At 35.4% G+C, this 18,227-nt stretch overlaps 1 protein-coding gene across 1 annotated transcript; it reads right to left on the reverse strand.

The window, feature by feature from the left end:
- Nucleotides 1–481: 481 nt before the first annotated feature.
- On the reverse strand, nucleotides 482–2,719 carry LOC109158320 (L-type lectin-domain containing receptor kinase IV.1-like). The gene has a single exon (XM_019306244.1). The coding sequence runs from the start codon at nucleotides 2,675–2,677 to the stop codon at nucleotides 662–664; it is 2,016 nt and encodes a 671-aa protein (XP_019161789.1). The 5' UTR covers nucleotides 2,678–2,719; the 3' UTR covers nucleotides 482–661.
- Nucleotides 2,720–18,227: the final 15,508 nt, after the last annotated feature.

The raw sequence follows: 18,227 nt of genomic DNA on the forward strand, positions 1-18,227 counted from the left end.
GGGTCTGCAATCATTAATCTAGTGCTAATGTGTTCAATTGATACTCTTCGTTCCTGAACATCTTCTTTAATGGCAAGATACTTCAAATCAATATGTTTAGCACCACTTGTATACTTGTTGTTCTTAGAAAAGAAGACGGTTGAAACATTATCAGAATAAATTTTCTGTGGCTTGACAATACTGTCGACAATTTCAAGTCCCAAAATAAAATTTCGCAGCCATAATCCATGATTTGTGGCCACAAAACATGCCACAAAACTCAACTTCCATAGTGGACGCAACAATGACAGTCTGCTTCGCACTTTTCCAAGAGATAGCTCCCTCGCCCCAAAGAAATAAATATCCAAATGTAGACTTTAATTTCTTGTGTCCAAACACCCGGAAAAGTAGAACATAGCAATGAACATAGTAAGTTCGAATTGCAAAGGTATAGAGAAAATAGCAATGAATTACAAACGTGATAATATAGTAGTGAGATCACTTTTAAAAATGAGATAATATTGCAAAAATGCAAATAGCATTACATAATATCAAATAGAATACGAGACTACATCCTATATAATAAGTACAACTATTAGAAAATTAAATATATTTGTTGACCACATATAATTGATCCTCAATTGATTCAAAGTAAGTACTAAACTCCCATCTTGTAATCAATTCAACGACCTTCAGAGATAATGGGGTTCATAACTGAAGTACGACGTGAGCCTATCTTCCCTCCGGAAAATGAAAGTGACGAAACAAAATCATCAAAACCTTCACTTCGAGAAATAGTGAGGCCAGCTAGGGAGAGAGTGAGTATTGACAACTCTGGTAGAGCAACAGAGCCCTCCAGGTATCGAACAACTTGTCGAATGGTTGGCCTGAATTCTGTATCTAGCAGAGAACACAACAATCCAAGCTTTAAAACAATATCTACTTCTTCAGCAACATAATCTTCTCCAAGTTTAGGATCAACAGTCTGCAATATTTCACCTCTACTCCACGACGAAAACACCCACTCCACCAAAATAAAAACCTCATTTGGAACTTTTTGCTCTATCGGCCTTCTGCCACATGCAACTTCAAGTAAGAATGCTCCAAAAGCAAACATATCAGAACTTGGTGTAGCCTTGCCTGTTCTAATATGTTCCGGGGCAAGGTAGCCATGAGTTCCTACTACATGTGTAGTTTGAGGATCAGTTCCATGATCATACAATCTAGCTAGACCAAAATCTCCTAGTCTTGCATTCCACTCACTATCTAGTAAAACATTACTAGACTTTATATCTCTGTGAACCACTACTTGCTCCCATTCTTCATGTATATAGAATAGAGCTGATGCCACTCCTTTGATTACTTGAAATCTTTGGTCCCAACTGAGGGTGCGTATTGGTTTGTCAAACAAATATCTGTCAAGACTTCCATTAGGCATGTACTCATAAACCAAAAGCAACTCTCTTTTACGTCTGCAATACCCGAGAAGAGGAACTAAATTCCTGTGACACAACCGACCCATACTAACAACTTCAGCTATGAAGGCTTTCATTCCTTGGGTTGATTGATGGTAAATTTTCTTCACAGCAATCTCACCTTGGGACTTAGGCAACACGCCTCTATAAACACTCCCAAAACCGCCTGCCCCCAATATTTCTTTCTCTGAAAACCCCTTGGTAGCAAAGTACAATTCTTTGTACGTGAACCTGTGAGGTCCATAGTCGAGTTCCCAGTCCTCAACCAACTCTGCAAACTTCCTCTTCCTGTATACATAATAGCCCACTCCAGACACAATACCAACAAGAAAAAATATTACAATCACAGGCACGCCAAACTCTTGAAACTTTGATTTTCTCTTTGGCCCCACTCGTGGAAGCCTTGGAAGTTTAGAGGGATCTAGTTCTTGAGCAATGCCATTCATTTTGAAGCTCCACCCTAGAACATATTGGGATGATACAGCTGAACCAGTGGCCGATGTGAAGCCAACCGACACGGTTTCTAGTACGTCCACAGAAATATCATGGCGAAAAGACAAAAGAGGCTTACTTGGTTTACCCACACTGAGAGGAGCCACAGTGACATTCATTTGCTTAGCTCTGCCATCATATTCTACCCAAACTTGTATTGGCTTGCCGCTTCCAAGACTAACGTTATTAAATTGGTTGCCCTGATAGTACCCTGCTGGTTTTGCTAAAGCTGATCTCAAGCCGTTGATATCAATTCCGACATGGTTGTCATTGATATCATCGAACTGAGGATTCTGGAAGGTATCAAACTCCACTGCCACCACATGGTTGGTAGCATTGCCATAAGAGTTGGTTTCATTGAAAAGGTCAAAATAAGGGTACGAAAATGCTCCAGGAAGACCTCCTGGTTGTGTAATCGCAAAGGTAAGGCCATGGGTGTACAAAGTGGGAAACTGGGGCACCATAGCATAGACAAAGGTGGTGGAGAAGGAGAAAGCTGAGCCGTTGGGTGAATTCTTGAAATTGATTGGCATGGGGTAAAAGGCACGGCCTTTCACCAATTTGGTTTCATTTGTTAACCTGAGTAAGCCATTGGAAGTGATCTGGGCTACACCGTCGAGGCTTAGATTGGCCGTCCTAAATCCATTGTATGTGAATTCGTTCTCCCCAGAAGTTGCATAGCATAGTTGAGCAGCAGCGATGGCTACCAGCATTACAAGCTTGAGGAACATCGTTTCTTTACGTTGCAGTATCAAAGAAAAACTTCTCGATCAAACACTATACAAATGCTAGTGTTCTTTGGCTACCAATAACATTAATTGCTAGAAACCGTACTACATACTGTCCCAGCATTTATGTTTGACATTATTACCAATACGATTTCTACCAACCAGTGAATTGTATATATATGAGAGATTAAATTCGGAATTAATTGATGAATCATGACAATTGACTGCAACCTGACTAAGTCCTAAGGCAATAGTTATTGGGCTGTGTGAACCACGGTCCAAAAGCTATCGGTTTTGCTCAATTTTATTTTTTTCGCGAGCCTAACTGCAATATATATTTTTATAACTCATAATGTACATTATTCTAAAACAAAATGCACATTATTCTAAAGCATAATGTACATTATTTTAAAACATAATGTATATTATATTATATCCCAGATGTTTTATTATTCTAACACGTAATGTACATTATTTTAACACATAATATACATTATTCTAACACGTAATGTACATTATTCTAAAATATAGTGTACATTATTCTAATACATAATGTACATTATTTTACTCATAATATTCAAGACGATATTTTGGACTATGGTCCACATAGCACACAGCTGTGTGGACCGTAATTTGCCCTCCTTAAGTATGTTGAGCATATAGCCATTAATGTGCAATCCAACTATCAACTTAGGTTTTTAGTTAAGATGGAGCACATGCTTCAACTTGGTATCAGAGCTATGCCAAAGGTCAACTATTAGCTTAGCACATGCTTAGCTTAGGCTTTTAATTGAGATAATTGAGCACATGCTTCAATTAGGTAGCTAGGCCACTTAATTGACGTGCTCCATGCTTACACAAAAATAACAATTGTTATATTGTGGATCACGATCCATCGTGCCCATGATAGACCCTATTCAAATTATGAAATTTAGTTAACCTATAATATACATTTAACATATTATATATATGTATTTAATGAATTATGTACATATTATAATTAAGGTATTATGTATATGTAGTTTACATTTTATTTACATTCAATTAATAAATTATGTACATATTATAATTAATATATTATATACCTTCAATTTATTTACATGTACATGCTAGAGTCATCAATTTATTTAAAGCTACAAACCAGGTCCGCAATACAATGTAAATCCTAGTCCATGCTATAATTTGACTTACAATAATGCATTGGCTCTTAGATTAAGATTATCAATGCTGGTGACCCTTGTCTTCCAAACTTAACTATACAGGTACGAAAATGAAAAAAGAAAAGCAAAAGTACAATAAAATTACAATTTTTAACAACATATAAAAAAATTTGAGGAACGTATAAATATTTTAAAAAAATACAAATATGTTTGTAATTTCTAATTGTCCAATATTTCATTAACATCTGCATCAGAGAACATGAATTCTAGATCCATTCATCCAAAGATTGGTTGGCGAAAAAATTCCAAAAATATTGTAATTAGGCCCTAGCTTGAAATTTGAAAATCAAACATGTTTCCTTATTCCTTACTTTTTTATTAAAAAATAATCTATATATATATAAAAATAAAATCCTCCTATAGGTTTTTCCCGCCCACACTTATTGGTCAAATTAATAATAAATCTTATTTGGTAAGTAAATGTGTAATGAAAATTAAGTAAAATTTATTAATTGGTAATATTACATAATTATGATATGGTATCTCCATATTTTTGGTCAAATTAGAACACAATTCGTAGCAGAAGATGGCATAATTAACTTACCGTAATATTGCATTAGTACGGTAGAATAAGAAAAACAATTCGTATTAGAAGATTGCATTGCATAATTAACTTATGGTAATATTGTATTAGTATGGTATAATAATATTAAATTAGAGTGCTCCGCGTCATTTATGAATATCATTGCTATTCGGTGTAAGCCATTAGGATCCCAACGCCAGTACTATAAAATGATAGCCGAATTTGGGCTTGCCTTACCCTGCGCACTACTCGAGAGATTCAAGAATCATATTCTCTCTTTAAGGTTTTCTCAAGAATGACGGATCGCAGTTCCCAATCTTGAAGAGATCAGAGCGTCTCGGTGGCCGTTAACATTTCCTTTGGTCTGTATTCTCTTCCAGTTTTCTTTTCAATTTTTGAGTTTTCCACCTGCACGTGTATTCTTATCAATGCGTCTTCCCTGTGCAAAAATTTGAAATCCGAATAGAAACTGCACTAGAACGTTGGACAAAGCTTATGTATCCAACTTGGGTGATGAAGTTTCGAACAAAGATATCTTTGTATATTCTCTCACATGTATTTTTTTTTTTTCAATTCTTATTTCAAATTTATTCATACAGATAATCTGGTTTTGTGCATGCAGGAACTGTTTTCATAGATTGGTTCTTTGAATTTATCCACGCTCAAGTATAACAGGATTGTCAAACCAATGATAATTTATATATATATATATATATATATATATATATATATATATATATATATATATATATATATAGTTTCAAACTAACCTGTTTGTTCAATCAGTTGTGATTAATACGTGTGATTATTGTTGCAGGGAATTGCATGCAAAAGTGGTTTTTTATAGCCACTCAGACGATATGAAAGCACTAAGAAATTATCAGAATCTCCCTTAATGAATTACCTTCTCTACTGTGTACAGGACACAAATTTTTATAATTTATTGAACCAAAACATAAGATACTTAATGAATCATTTTATATTTTGTGTTTGTTAGGTGTTGTTTTTAATATTTATTTTTAATTCATAGCATGCACACAGTTCACTTACCATGAACTAATGTTTGTATTTTTTTATTTTTTTTTTTGTGTAAACTGATATTTGTATTCTGATTGTAACACTTATTATATTTTTTTAATGCACGGTTCACCTAGCTTTCCACTCTTAATTTTTCTACATTGTATTAAAACAACTTAAATACTTACAAACAATGAATATAATCTAACTGACAATCAAATGTCAACACATAAAGGAGTTGAGGTGTTTTATCACATACCTGTAATGCTCTTTAGTACGAAATAATGTGTAATGAAGCTTTAGTATTGATATGATACTAAAATCTATCTGTATACAGTAATTAAAAACAGTTTAGTCTCACAGTATGATTATTGTGAACTTATCTACTATTCTTATTATAAAATCCTTCTATATAATAAAGTCATAGAGTCATGGCCAATACTACGTTGTTTAGCACATATGGTGGTTAAATTTCATTTTTTTTTTGGATTTTAATTCCTTTGTGTATTACCGAGAAGTTATTTCGTATATCAAGATCAAATTTGTACATAATGTGAAGCTATTAGTATAAATAAATAAAAAAAAAATAATGATTTTTTTAAAAGAAGAATCAAATAACAAGTACAATTTTAGATTTTGTGTTACTCCATTCACATATTAGTATAAATAAAATAAAAAAGTAATAAAATAAAATACAAAGGAAATAAAAAATTTTAACCAAAAATTACTTTTAGTCACAAAGTAATTGAACCCCAAAATGCACTTGCTCCTTCTGAATGTAATGCAGTTTCATAGCGGTCCACTTCTCCTTGGGGGCCATTTCAGGTTGTGTAAATAAATGATGTGTGTGGGAGCCATTCAAAATATATTTAATTAAAGAAACCTCCCAAAAAATCCACGTTGTACTGAACCCAAATAAAAAAATGTTAACAATGGCACAATCATAAGGATCAAAGGGAACAATGGAAGACCCAGAAATCCAGACATCATTGATGTATCGAACGGTGATGAGAGACTCATAAATAGGAATATCATTATGAATGAAAATGGTGATTTTCTTGACAACCGAGTTTAGTTTAAGGATAAGTTTACTCTTGAATACAAATGTCTCCTCAATGGATTGTGTATGGTCATATAGAGTGTATTTATACACCATGGATGAGTTCAAAATGGCACAATATTGAAATTATAAAATGGTAAGAGATCTCAAGAAAGGTAAAACTTTCAAATTTTCAATTAATACAAAAAATGTTATAATCCCCGAAAATATATATCTTTAAATTTAGACAAAAATTAAAAATGAAATCAAAAAACAATTTTAATAATTGACTATTTCATTTGTATGTTTCTAGAAAAAGGATGGGCATGACCAGGTTGACTCATCGAGAAATATAGTAATTAATTAATAAATTACCATTAAAATTAGTATAGTAATTAAAGAATTACCATTTGTATGTTGACATTTTCCCCCGTATATTACCATTTCCCCACTGTATATTACCATTCAAATTACAAAATGTCATTCAAATGTTTGATACCAAAAAATATACTATATAAACACGAAATATATATATTGTGCCAAAAAATATAAATTTCTACATACATACATACATACACTTTTTAAATTTCTAAATATAAATTTTTAAAGTATAAATCTATCAATATAAATTATAATTAATGAAATTATATATAATTATGAATTTTCCTATATACATATTAATAAATATTATGTGTATATACAATGTATTATACAATCATATAAGGATATGCATTCGATTAGAGTTTTTATTTATTCATACAAAATTTAGAATTTATATTTTTTATTAATTTCTAAGTACAATTGTCTTAGTTATTATTATTCATATTTTTAGAATTATAATATATATGAAATACAATTTGGAATAAATCAACTTAATTATATGAATTTTTTCTATAAATTTATCTAAATATATAAATGATTAGATATTATATTAACCATACAAAATTTTAATTTTAATTTTGTATGTTATGAAAATAGATACTTGACCAAATATATAAAAGTCTAACTATATTATTATATTGTACATTTTTAACATCTTTTTATTTTTTCTATTTTTATTTCAAATCTTATCTTATCTTATTACTCTATATAATAGCAAAATGTTTTTTGCCACATCAGTTTCCCGCCTAAATGAAATTACATCAATTTAAGGTATTAAATACCAATTAAATACCAATGTGAAATTTATTGTGAAAGTTACTAAATCAGTTGCATGAACAATAATATTGGAGAGACGAATAAGTTTAAACAAATAACACATAAAAAATTTATATGAAAATTAACTAATATATAATGAATTGTTACCAAAGATTAAAGTCACTATGTACATAAAAATGGAAAATGGTTACCAAATTTTGAGAATAATTAAATTATTATAATTGTGAAAATAATGAATACAAATTCTGCGTAACAAATGAGAAAATTCGTTTGAAATTCTACGTAATTTTATAGAGAAATAATAATTTATTAATTATTATTTACATCAATTTATACTATTAATAAAAGTAAAATCCTCATCTTCAACATTCCCGCCCAAATTAATATGAGTTTTAATTAATTTGTAAAAAAAAATCAATAAAGCTTAATTGGTAACAAAATTTTATATAAAAATTAACTAATATCTAATGATTTTTTATCACAAATTAAAGTTAATGTGTACTTAAAAATGGAAAATAGTTATCAAATTCTGAGAATAATTAAACCATTATAATTGTGAGAATAACATAAACAAATTCTGCGTAATAAATGAGAAAATCCATTTGAAATTCTATGTAATTTTATGAAGAAATAATACTTTATTAATTATTATTTACACCAATTTATATCTATAGTATTAATAAAAGTAAAATCTTCAATTAAAATGTCTTTCACCCTTCTGATATGAGATCGCCCTTCAAGTTCTAACAAAAACAATTCACGTTGATGTTCGCATATGCCATGACTATCAACAAAAGTCAGGGTCAAACACTAACTCAAGTTGAGTTATTATTGAAAAATTATCTTTAATCACGGTTAATTGTATGTGACTTTTTTCCGAGTCACCCATCCTGATGGTCTAATTGTTTTAACTCTAGACGATGATGGATAAAATTTCGTTACTACTACCAATGTTGTCTACAAAGAGATTTTCAATAATGTATAATTCAAGCAATTGATATCATGTTTATATATATATATATATATATATATATATATATATATATATATATATATATATATACAAAAATGACAAAATTGCTATATATATCTACATATAAAATATAACTTCCGTATAAATAATTTATATAACCGAGTTGCTAGACAACGAGCTAATTAGCCCAATTAATACAAATTCTAAACACTGATATATAAAATCTCTAGAGTGGTAACAATGAATGCGTATATCTACACGCTAGCTATTAATTAGGAAATTATTTACTCGAATTCAAGCATTGATAACATCAGAAAACATAATCGGTGCAACTCAATTCTTCAATTATATTATATAATATTCGATGTTATAATTTATACAATTGTATATCAATCTAAATATTTTTAAAATATTTTAACAAATTCATTCCGTGCAACGCACGGGCACAAATACTAGTAATAATAAAAAAAGGATCTTGAAACATGTTGGGACAATTAGTATTTTTTTGAATGCTATTGGCTCTATTACAATGTAGTATTTGTTCATATACTTTCTCAACCTACTGAAACACAAAGAACCAATAATACCTCCACTGGGGGACAATTAGTATAAAATTTATAAAAGAAAACATATTTTAGAAGTGATGAGGGTTAAATAAAAGAGGATGAGGAATATGGTCTGATCTCACATATTCCCGCCTTACTGACATCATGTACAAGATAATTGCTCTCCAAATTCACCAACAATAGACTCTATTCAAGCACTATTTGCGCTTTTGGAAATTATCGAGTAATCGGAGATGAAAAAGAAGAACCCAAATTTTGTGAACAATGCGGAGTCGAATTTATTGATTCTCGGATACGAAGGTATCAAATCGGCTATATCAAACTCGTATGCCCAGTAACCCATGTGTGGTATTTAAAACGTCTTCCTAGTTATATTGCGAATCTTTTAGATAAACCTCTTAAAGAATTAGAGGCTTAGTATACTGCGATGTGTGATTTGATCGAAATTTTGATTTTACAAATTCAGAATGAGAAACTGTCATCCCAGTCAATTCAATTGGGATGCCCTGAACTAATAAGTCTCAGCTTGGTACATGGCACATAATTAGAGAAACTAAACACTATCCCTAAGTTAATTATATGTGAAGCCCCCTATCTAGTCACATCAGTCATGTTTTAATGAAGGTAGGAATGTTGCTCGCATGGGCAACTCAATTGGTCATAGGATTGAAGTTTGGGAAGAATGAATATAGGAATGTTAATGTTACATTCCTTAAAAATGATGAACACTAATTTCAATTCAACTCTAATTTTAACACCGCATTATTATTTATTGAGTAATTAATTTTTCTTATAAAGGGTGTGCTTGGAAATTAGAAAATGACTTATGGAAAATGTTTTGCAAAATGAGTCATTTTTCAGAAAAGATTTTCATTTTCCGTGTTTGATTGCATTTCAGAAAACTGTCTTGGTATGTTTGGTTCATTTTCCAGAAAATGAACAGAATTGTATAATTAAACATTTTAATTATTTTGTTTAAAATATAAAGACATTTATAATAATAATAATAATAATAATAATAATAATAATAATAATAATAATAATAATAATAATAATAATAATAATAATAATAATAATAATATAAGTGGTGGTAGTAGTGGTGGTGGACAGAAATACAAGCTTTGCAGGACAACCAAACCTGAGAATGGCCAGATTTGCCTGCAAGAAAGACACCCATAGGATGTAAATGGGTGTACAAACTCAAGTTGAAAGCAGATGACTCCATAAAAAGATACAAAGCCCGTCTCGTAACAAAGGGATACACTCAACAGTTGGCATTGATTATATTGAGACATTCTCACCGGTTGCAAGAATAACCACAATCCGGACATTCTTGGCGGTTGCCTCTTCTCAAGCCTGACACATTCATCAACTGGACATAAACAATGCTTTCTTGCACGGTGATTTAACAGAAGAGGTGTATATGATTTTGCCCCTGGATTTCAAACTGAATAGCCAAATCATGTCTGTCGGTTGCTTCGTTCCCTCTACGGTCTCAAACAGGCCAACCGCCAGTGGAATGCCAAGCTCAGCACTGCCTTGTTCAACATAGGCTTTGATCAATAAAGTCTGATCCGTCATTGTTCACCGGAGTGAGGGATGATAAATTCATATCAGTGCTTGTCTATGTAGACATATTCTAGTCACCAGCCCTGACATGTCTTTGATTAAAGACCTCAAAATATTTATAGATGATGCCTTTAAAATCAAAGACTTAGCTTGGATAAGCTTGACTATTTCCTAGGAATTGAGGCAAAAATGGATGACTCGGGATTAAATCTTTGCCAGAGGAAATATGCTCTGGATATTCTAGCTGAAGAAGGATTCGTTGAAAGCAAACCCATGAATACTCCAATGGTGCCAGGTTATCAACTACAACATAATGATGGTACGGCTCTCAACGATGTTAGCAATTACAGAGGATTGGTTGGGCGCCTATTGTATCTAACAGCCACAAGGCCGGACATTGCATACTGTTGGAGAATTTGCAGAAGAACAACAATGTCGCGCAGGATGTAGTTTGTTTGGCTGTGTGATTTAAGAGTAGAAAGGATTCTGTGTCGTGTCTAAACACTACCTTAAAAGCATTTAACGAACAGGGCTTTCGCAAGCTTTCGACAGGTTAACACAGAAAATATAACGCTGGCAACCTCTATTCACCGTGATTTCTCAGTGTATTTTGCAGGGTTGGGGACGAGCGATTTATATACTGAAAGTTAAAACCGCCCGTCCCATCTCAGCCTTGAAGACATAGCGAAAAAGATGGGGAGTGGGAAAGACCAACACCAAGTGCGCGCACGTTCCTTTGTTCATAATGAAGTGTGGACAATGTGATCTAAAACCCACAAAAATAGGGGTAGAAATGTGTAGTGGAGCGCAAAACGTTGACCACACCACACCGCGACGGGCGGGCGGCGGCGGCGGCGCGCGCGTTGTTTTCCCCTATTTCCCTCCATAACACTTCAAACCTTCTCAAAGGGGTTGGTGAATAAAGGGGGTAAAAAGTGGGTTAGCTTGCCAATGTGGGACACATGAATAAGGACAAAAGTCACCCAAAAGCCTTTGCCTTGTAAATGTTTCCCAACAATCCCCCACACATTTAAAGGGACAAAGGCTATACCCAAGTTTACCTGAGCCAGTACAAGAGCTAACTTCCATGTCAGTGTACGGAACTTGAATTGTCATGAAAACATCAAGTAACTTGTTCCCCGAGAGTGAATTGAATCTTGAACTCATCGGTTTATTGAGTTTTGAACTTGAATGCCCTTTATTAACTCTTTAAGAATCTCTGTATAGTCTAGCTCAGTCTAGACATCAACTCTGTCAAGTCTATCTCAATATAGACCACCCATGACGGGTTACAGAGAAGGCACTGTTATTACAGTTTTCTTTAGTGTAAGTCTTTCCGCGATTTCATTTGACCCCGAAGTGGTATCCATCACGAATTTCTTACCTCATTGGGTTTCAGACCCATCTCCCTTGATGTATCAAGGACGGCCTTTCGGTTTAGGACTTTTGTGAAAGGATCTGCAATATTCCTTTCAGACCTCACAAACTCCATTGTGATCACCCCATTTAATATTAGCTGCCTTACAGACTCATGTCTGATTCTTATGTGTCTTCTTTTCCCATTATAGACACTATTTTGTGCTACACAGATGGCAGTTTGTGAATCACAATTCATAGGAACAGCCGGGGCTGGACACCCCCACAATGGCACGTCTGCCAGTAGGTTTCTCAGCCACTCGGCTTCCTGACTTGCCAGATCAAGCTCTATGAACTCAGCTTCCATAGTTGATCTAGCAATACACGATTGTTTTGTTGATTTCTACGAGATAGCAGCTCCGCACATAGTGAACACGTATCCACTAGTCGAGCTTACATCTTGATTGTCATTTACCCAGTTCGCATCACAAAACCCTTCTAGCAGTGCTGGGTGTCCTTTGTAATTAAGACCCCAGTCCACGGTGCCTCTAAGGTATCACAATACTCTTCTTAACGCATCCCAATGCAGGGAGCTAGGGTTGTGAGTATAGCGACTGAGCTTATTCACTGCAAATGCGATATCAGGTCTAGTGTAATTCATCAAAAACATTAGACTTCCAATTATCTTTGCATACTCTTCTTGAGACACACTAGCTTCTACGTTTTTTGACAATTTGATACTTGGATCAAAGGGGTTTTAGCCGGAGTCACCTCATAACTGTCAAACTTCTTTAGAAGTTTCTCTGTATAGTGGCTTTGTGACAACAGGTAGCCACAATCAGGCTTTGTGACTTTTATTCCCAGTATTAAATCGGCTTCCCCTAGGTTCTTCATTTCAAACTTGTCACATAGAGTCTTTTTAGTTTTATTTATAGCCTCAAGGTTTGAGCTAAAAATCAACATGTCATCTACATAGAGACATATGATCACAATGCTAGACTCTATCTCTTTTGTGTACAAGCATGCATCTGATCGGTTAGTACCATTGTTTAGGGGCTTGTTTCAAGCCATACAGAGACCTCTTGAGTCTGCATATTTTTCCTTCCTGCCCTGGATCAACACATCCGGGAGGTTGCTCCATGTAGATTTCTTCTTCTAGTTCACCATTTAAAAATGCTGTCTTTACATCCATTTGGTGAACTATCAACCTGTGTGAAGAAGCCAGTGCAAACAAAACACGAATGGTTGCAATTTTTGTTACCGGTGAATAGGTATAAAAATAGTCCTCACCGAATTTTTGTGTGTAGCCTTTGGCTACTAGTCTGGCCTTGAATCTTTCAATTGACCCATCTGGCCTCAATTTCCTTTTGAAGATCCATTTACAGCCGATTGGTTTGCAACCCTTTGGTCTGTTGACCAATTCCCAAGTGTGGTTAGACTGTATTGAGTCTAACTCACTTTTGACTGCTTCTTTCCACAAAATGGAATCTACTGAGCGCATGGCTTCTTCGAAGCTTTTTGGTTCCTCTTCTAGGACTAGTTGACATATGAGTTGATCACAAAGTTCATTCAAATCTTTCAACTCAGTTGCATATGTTAAAAAATCAGAACCAAAGTTCTTTTCAACTCTAGAGTTGATTGGAAAACTGGGAAAAACATCATGCGAATTTTGTTGAAGTCTATCAACATGTGTATCACAAGCATTATTTAATGGAAAAATGTGTTCAAAGAATATAGCATCTCTAGATTCACACATTACACGGTTTTCCAAACACATAAATATGTATGCTACGCTGTTTTCGGCATACCCAACAAATACGGCATCTACGGTTTTAGGTCCCAAATTGGGCCTTTTGAAAGATGGTAGTCCTACCTTAGCCAGGCAGCCCCATACCTTTAGGTACTTGAGATTTGGGGCATGCCCTTTCCATAGCTCATAGGGGGTTTTTTCAAACCCTTTGTGCGGGACTCTATTTAAGATCTGGTTTGCTGACAAAATAGCTTCCCCCCACAAGGAATCCAGAGCACAAACTGATTAACATAGCATTGATCATTTCCTTGAACGTTTTATTTTTCCTCTCGGCAATGCCGTTCTGTTGAGGAGTATAAGGGGAAGTTAATTCATGAATAATGCCCGAAGATTCACACAGATCAGAGTTTTCAGTGTATTTGATTCATATTCTCCCCCTCTATCGGAGCGAAGACGTTTAATCTTTTTGTCTAACTGATTTTCTACCTCAGTTTTAAAAGCCACAAATTTTTGTTCAGCTTCATCTTTTGTTCTTAGTAAGTACACTTTAGAAAACCAGGAGAAATCGTCAATGAATGTAATATAGTAGCGTTTTCCACCTCTACTTTCAGTAGTTTTAAAATCAGCTAAATCGATGTGAATCAGTTCTAATACAGATGTAGTACACAAATTCACAGTTGAAAACGATTTTCTAGCAAATTTTGCTTCAGCGCAGATTTCACATTGTGTGCATGCATCATTAGACAGATTTGGCAACAAATTCATGCTTTTCATTCTATTTAAACATTTTGTGCCAATATGTCCTAATCTATCATGCCAGATATCTAAAGAAACAGTAATGTAAGCAGAAGAAGAAGCATTTTTATTATTGGTTTGAACATGCCAAGCTGGGGTGTGGTTTTCAGTACCAACTACATCAGAATGCTTTCTAACTACTGTGACATCTAACACAGAAAACCCTCCATGCAGGTATCCCTTTCCCAAAAACATCCCACGTCGAGTCATGACCATTCGGTCAGACTCAAGAACCATTTTAATTCCGGCCTTATTAAGTAGGCCTGCAGAAATCAAGTTTCTACGGAGGGAGGGAACAAAGAGCACATTTTGTAAAATTAACTGTTTCTCAAACCCAAACATTATTTGTACTTTTCCCCTACCACTTACCTTGGATACGCTGGAGTTCCCCATGAACACTTGTTCTTCTCCAGTGATTGGCTCAAATTCTTTGAACAGATACTTGCAATTACAGAAGTGACGGGAGGCACTAGTGTCTACAACCCACTCGTTTGAATCTTCAACTGTATTTGCCTCAGTTATCACCGCTGCCACAATGTCAGAGTTCTCCATGTCTTCCACTATGTGTGCTTGGCCTTTTGGACCTTCAGAATCTGTCTTTTGACCATTCTGGTTTGTGTTCCCTTTGCGGTGGTAGCATTGGGCAGCACGGTGGCCACATTTGCCACAAACATAACACTCACCAGAATTCTTTCCCTTTTTCTGAATTTGCCCACTTTTGACATGGTTGTTGTTGTTGTGTTTATAATTTTTTCCTTAGTTTTTATTATTTTTACCTGGCTTTGGCTTATTAAAGCCTGCATTAGCCTCAACAACATTTGCTTTAATAGAACTAGTAGGAACAACAGACCTATGAACCAGACGGTTTTCTTCCTCAATGTTAAGGCTGTTGATCAACTGTTGAAAGGTGTAGGTGCGTCGATCGTGCTTCATCTTGTTCTTGAAGTCCACCCATGAATCGGGCAGTTTGTCAACCAGTGAATCACAGAGTACAACCTCGTTAATCTCAGCACCTCCTGCCTTCATGTCTGCAACAAGGTTTTCGAACTCGTGTACCTGTTCTACAATTGGTTTAGTGCCATTCATCATGAGTGCAACCACCTCCCAACTGCATATTTCCTTCTTCCAGCATCGTCAGCACCATATTTTTCCTTGAGTAAGTCCCAGATTACCTTTGCTGACTTATATGAGGAAAACATGTCAAACAAAGGATCTAAAACACGTTGGAGGATGGCAGTGCGAGCAGTCTTGTTATCCTTCTCATACTTCGCACGAGCTGCCTGGGACACTGAGGAAGGTTGTGTTGATGTCGACTTGGGATCCTTGGATGCTGATGTGTCCTTTGGATCCGTAGAGTCCACCGAAGGCGTGGCTGGAGAGTCATTTTGAGCAGACGAAGCAGGTGACTGCGAATTCGCCACAATATATTTCGCAGGGTCCTCGACTATAACATAGTCGACATCTTTCGACTCTAGTAACATGACCACCTTCGCAGACCACCTTCTGTAATTGAGTCCACCTGTCAGTGGTTGAATCGGAGCGACATCTGGCCCCGTAGCTGATCCCTGATACATTGCTGAATGCGAACTTAAATGTTTTTAATTGTTGGAGAATTCGCAGAAAAACAACAATGTCGCGCAGGATGTAGTCTGTTTGGTTGTGTGATTTAAGAGTAGAAAGGATTTTGTGTCCTGTCTAAACACTACCTTAAAAGCATTTAACGAACAAGGCTTTCGCAAACACAGAAAATATAACGCTGGCAACCTCTATTCACCGTGATTTCTCATTGTATTCTGCAGGGTTGGGGACGAGCGATTTATATACTGAAAGTTAAAACCGCCCGTCCCATCTCAACCTTGAAGACATAGCGAAAAAATGGGGAGTGGGAAAGACCAACGCCAAGTGCACGCACGTTCCTTTGTTCATAGTGAAGTGCGGACAAGGTGATCTAAAACCCACAAAAATAGGGGTAGAAATGTGTAGTGGAGCGCAAAATGTTAACCACACCGCGCGAGCCAGGGCAGGCAACGGCGCACGCATAGTTTTCCCCTATTTCCCTCCATAACACTTCAAACCTTCTCAAAGGGGTTGGTGAATAAAAGGGGGTAAAAAGTGGGTTAGCTTGCCAATGTGGGACACATGAATAAGGACAAAAGTCACCCAAAAGCCTTTGCCTTGTAAATGTTTCCCAACACATACTGCCCAATAACCAATTTGGTCCCGAGGTAAGGAATAACCAGTTACTCCAAAAGATGCGGTCAATACAGCCAGAACCACACCTGTAACCCAAGTCAATTCACAAGGATTTTTAAATCCGCCGGTGAGATACACACGAAATACATGCAAGATCATCATTAGGACCATCATACTTGCCGACCATCGATGAACTGATTGTCGTTCAACAATTAAGTGATCAGTTCGTTGATGCTCCATCTGACAAACATCTAAGCGCTGCTCACAGAGTTCTCCGGTACATTAAGAGTGTTCCTGGACAAGACTTGTTCTACCACAAAGGTGATAACTTGCAACTTAATAATTTCTCGGACTCTGACTGGGCTTCATGCATGGAAACACGAAGATCTATAACCGGCTACCGTGTTTTCCTGGGGTCTGCCCTCATCTCTTGGAAGTCTAAGAAACAGGCCACGGTTTCCAGATCCTCTTCCCAAGAGGAATACCGAGCCCTAGCCGCCACGATGTGTGAAGTACAGTGGATCACCTTCCTCCTTAAAGACTTGCAGAGTACTCTGAGAAAGCTGACAGTCGTGTTATGCCTATGCGACAACAAGTTTGCTGTTCCATAGCCGAAAACCACGTTTTCCTTGAAAGAACCAAACATATCGAGATAGACTACCACCTTGTTTGGGTAAAAGTGTCACGTGGTTTGATTAAGTTGATGTCGATCTCCTCTTCGAATCAAATAGCCGACGACTTCACAAAGCCTCTCCCGACTGCTCCATTCAAGCTGTTCATCTCTAAGCTGGGCATACAAGATTTGCATGCTCCAGCTTACGGAGGTAACAAAGGATGAAAAGACTTAGCTACCTAAATGGGCATTATAGGCATTGCACATATCTTGTCCGTTATAACTGTCTTAGCCTAAGTCTTCTTCCATATATATACTGTATTCTTCTTCCCCAGTTATAAGTTTGGTTCATATGAAATAATACAGATATTTTCACTCCCTTGCATACGTTTCTTTGTCCGTCATGGTCACGACTTATCAAACTCGAAGGTCTAGTTTTCAACCAAAAAAAAAAAAAAAAAAAAAAAAAAAAAAAAAAAACTCGAAGGTCTAAAATGTAAAAACTAGCCACTTTATAGATCCATCAATTTGGCTGTTTAGCTAGACAATTTAGTATTATTCTGTGTTATTTATTAATTGTTGAATTCGTTTTTGTTGATTCATGATAATTAATCCTTAGGAAGCGTAAAATGTTTGACTTTGGACATCATGTTATGATCCCAAGGCTAGGGTCATAAAGAAGCTAGCAGAAGAAGTATTTTTCATTGTTGGGCTCTCTACTTTTACACTTCACATATATGCAATTCGCGATTATTTATTCATCCAGTGTCCATGTCTGTAG

This window comes from Ipomoea nil, unplaced genomic scaffold, assembly GCF_001879475.1.
Source record: "Ipomoea nil cultivar Tokyo-kokei standard unplaced genomic scaffold, Asagao_1.1 scaffold2805, whole genome shotgun sequence".
Lineage (NCBI taxonomy): Eukaryota > Viridiplantae > Streptophyta > Magnoliopsida > Solanales > Convolvulaceae > Ipomoea > Ipomoea nil.

Coding starts and splice junctions, on each gene's coding strand:
- LOC109158320 (XM_019306244.1), bottom strand. CDS start 2,677: ATGTTCCTCAAGCTTGTAATGCTGGTAGCCATCGCTGCTGCTCAACTA.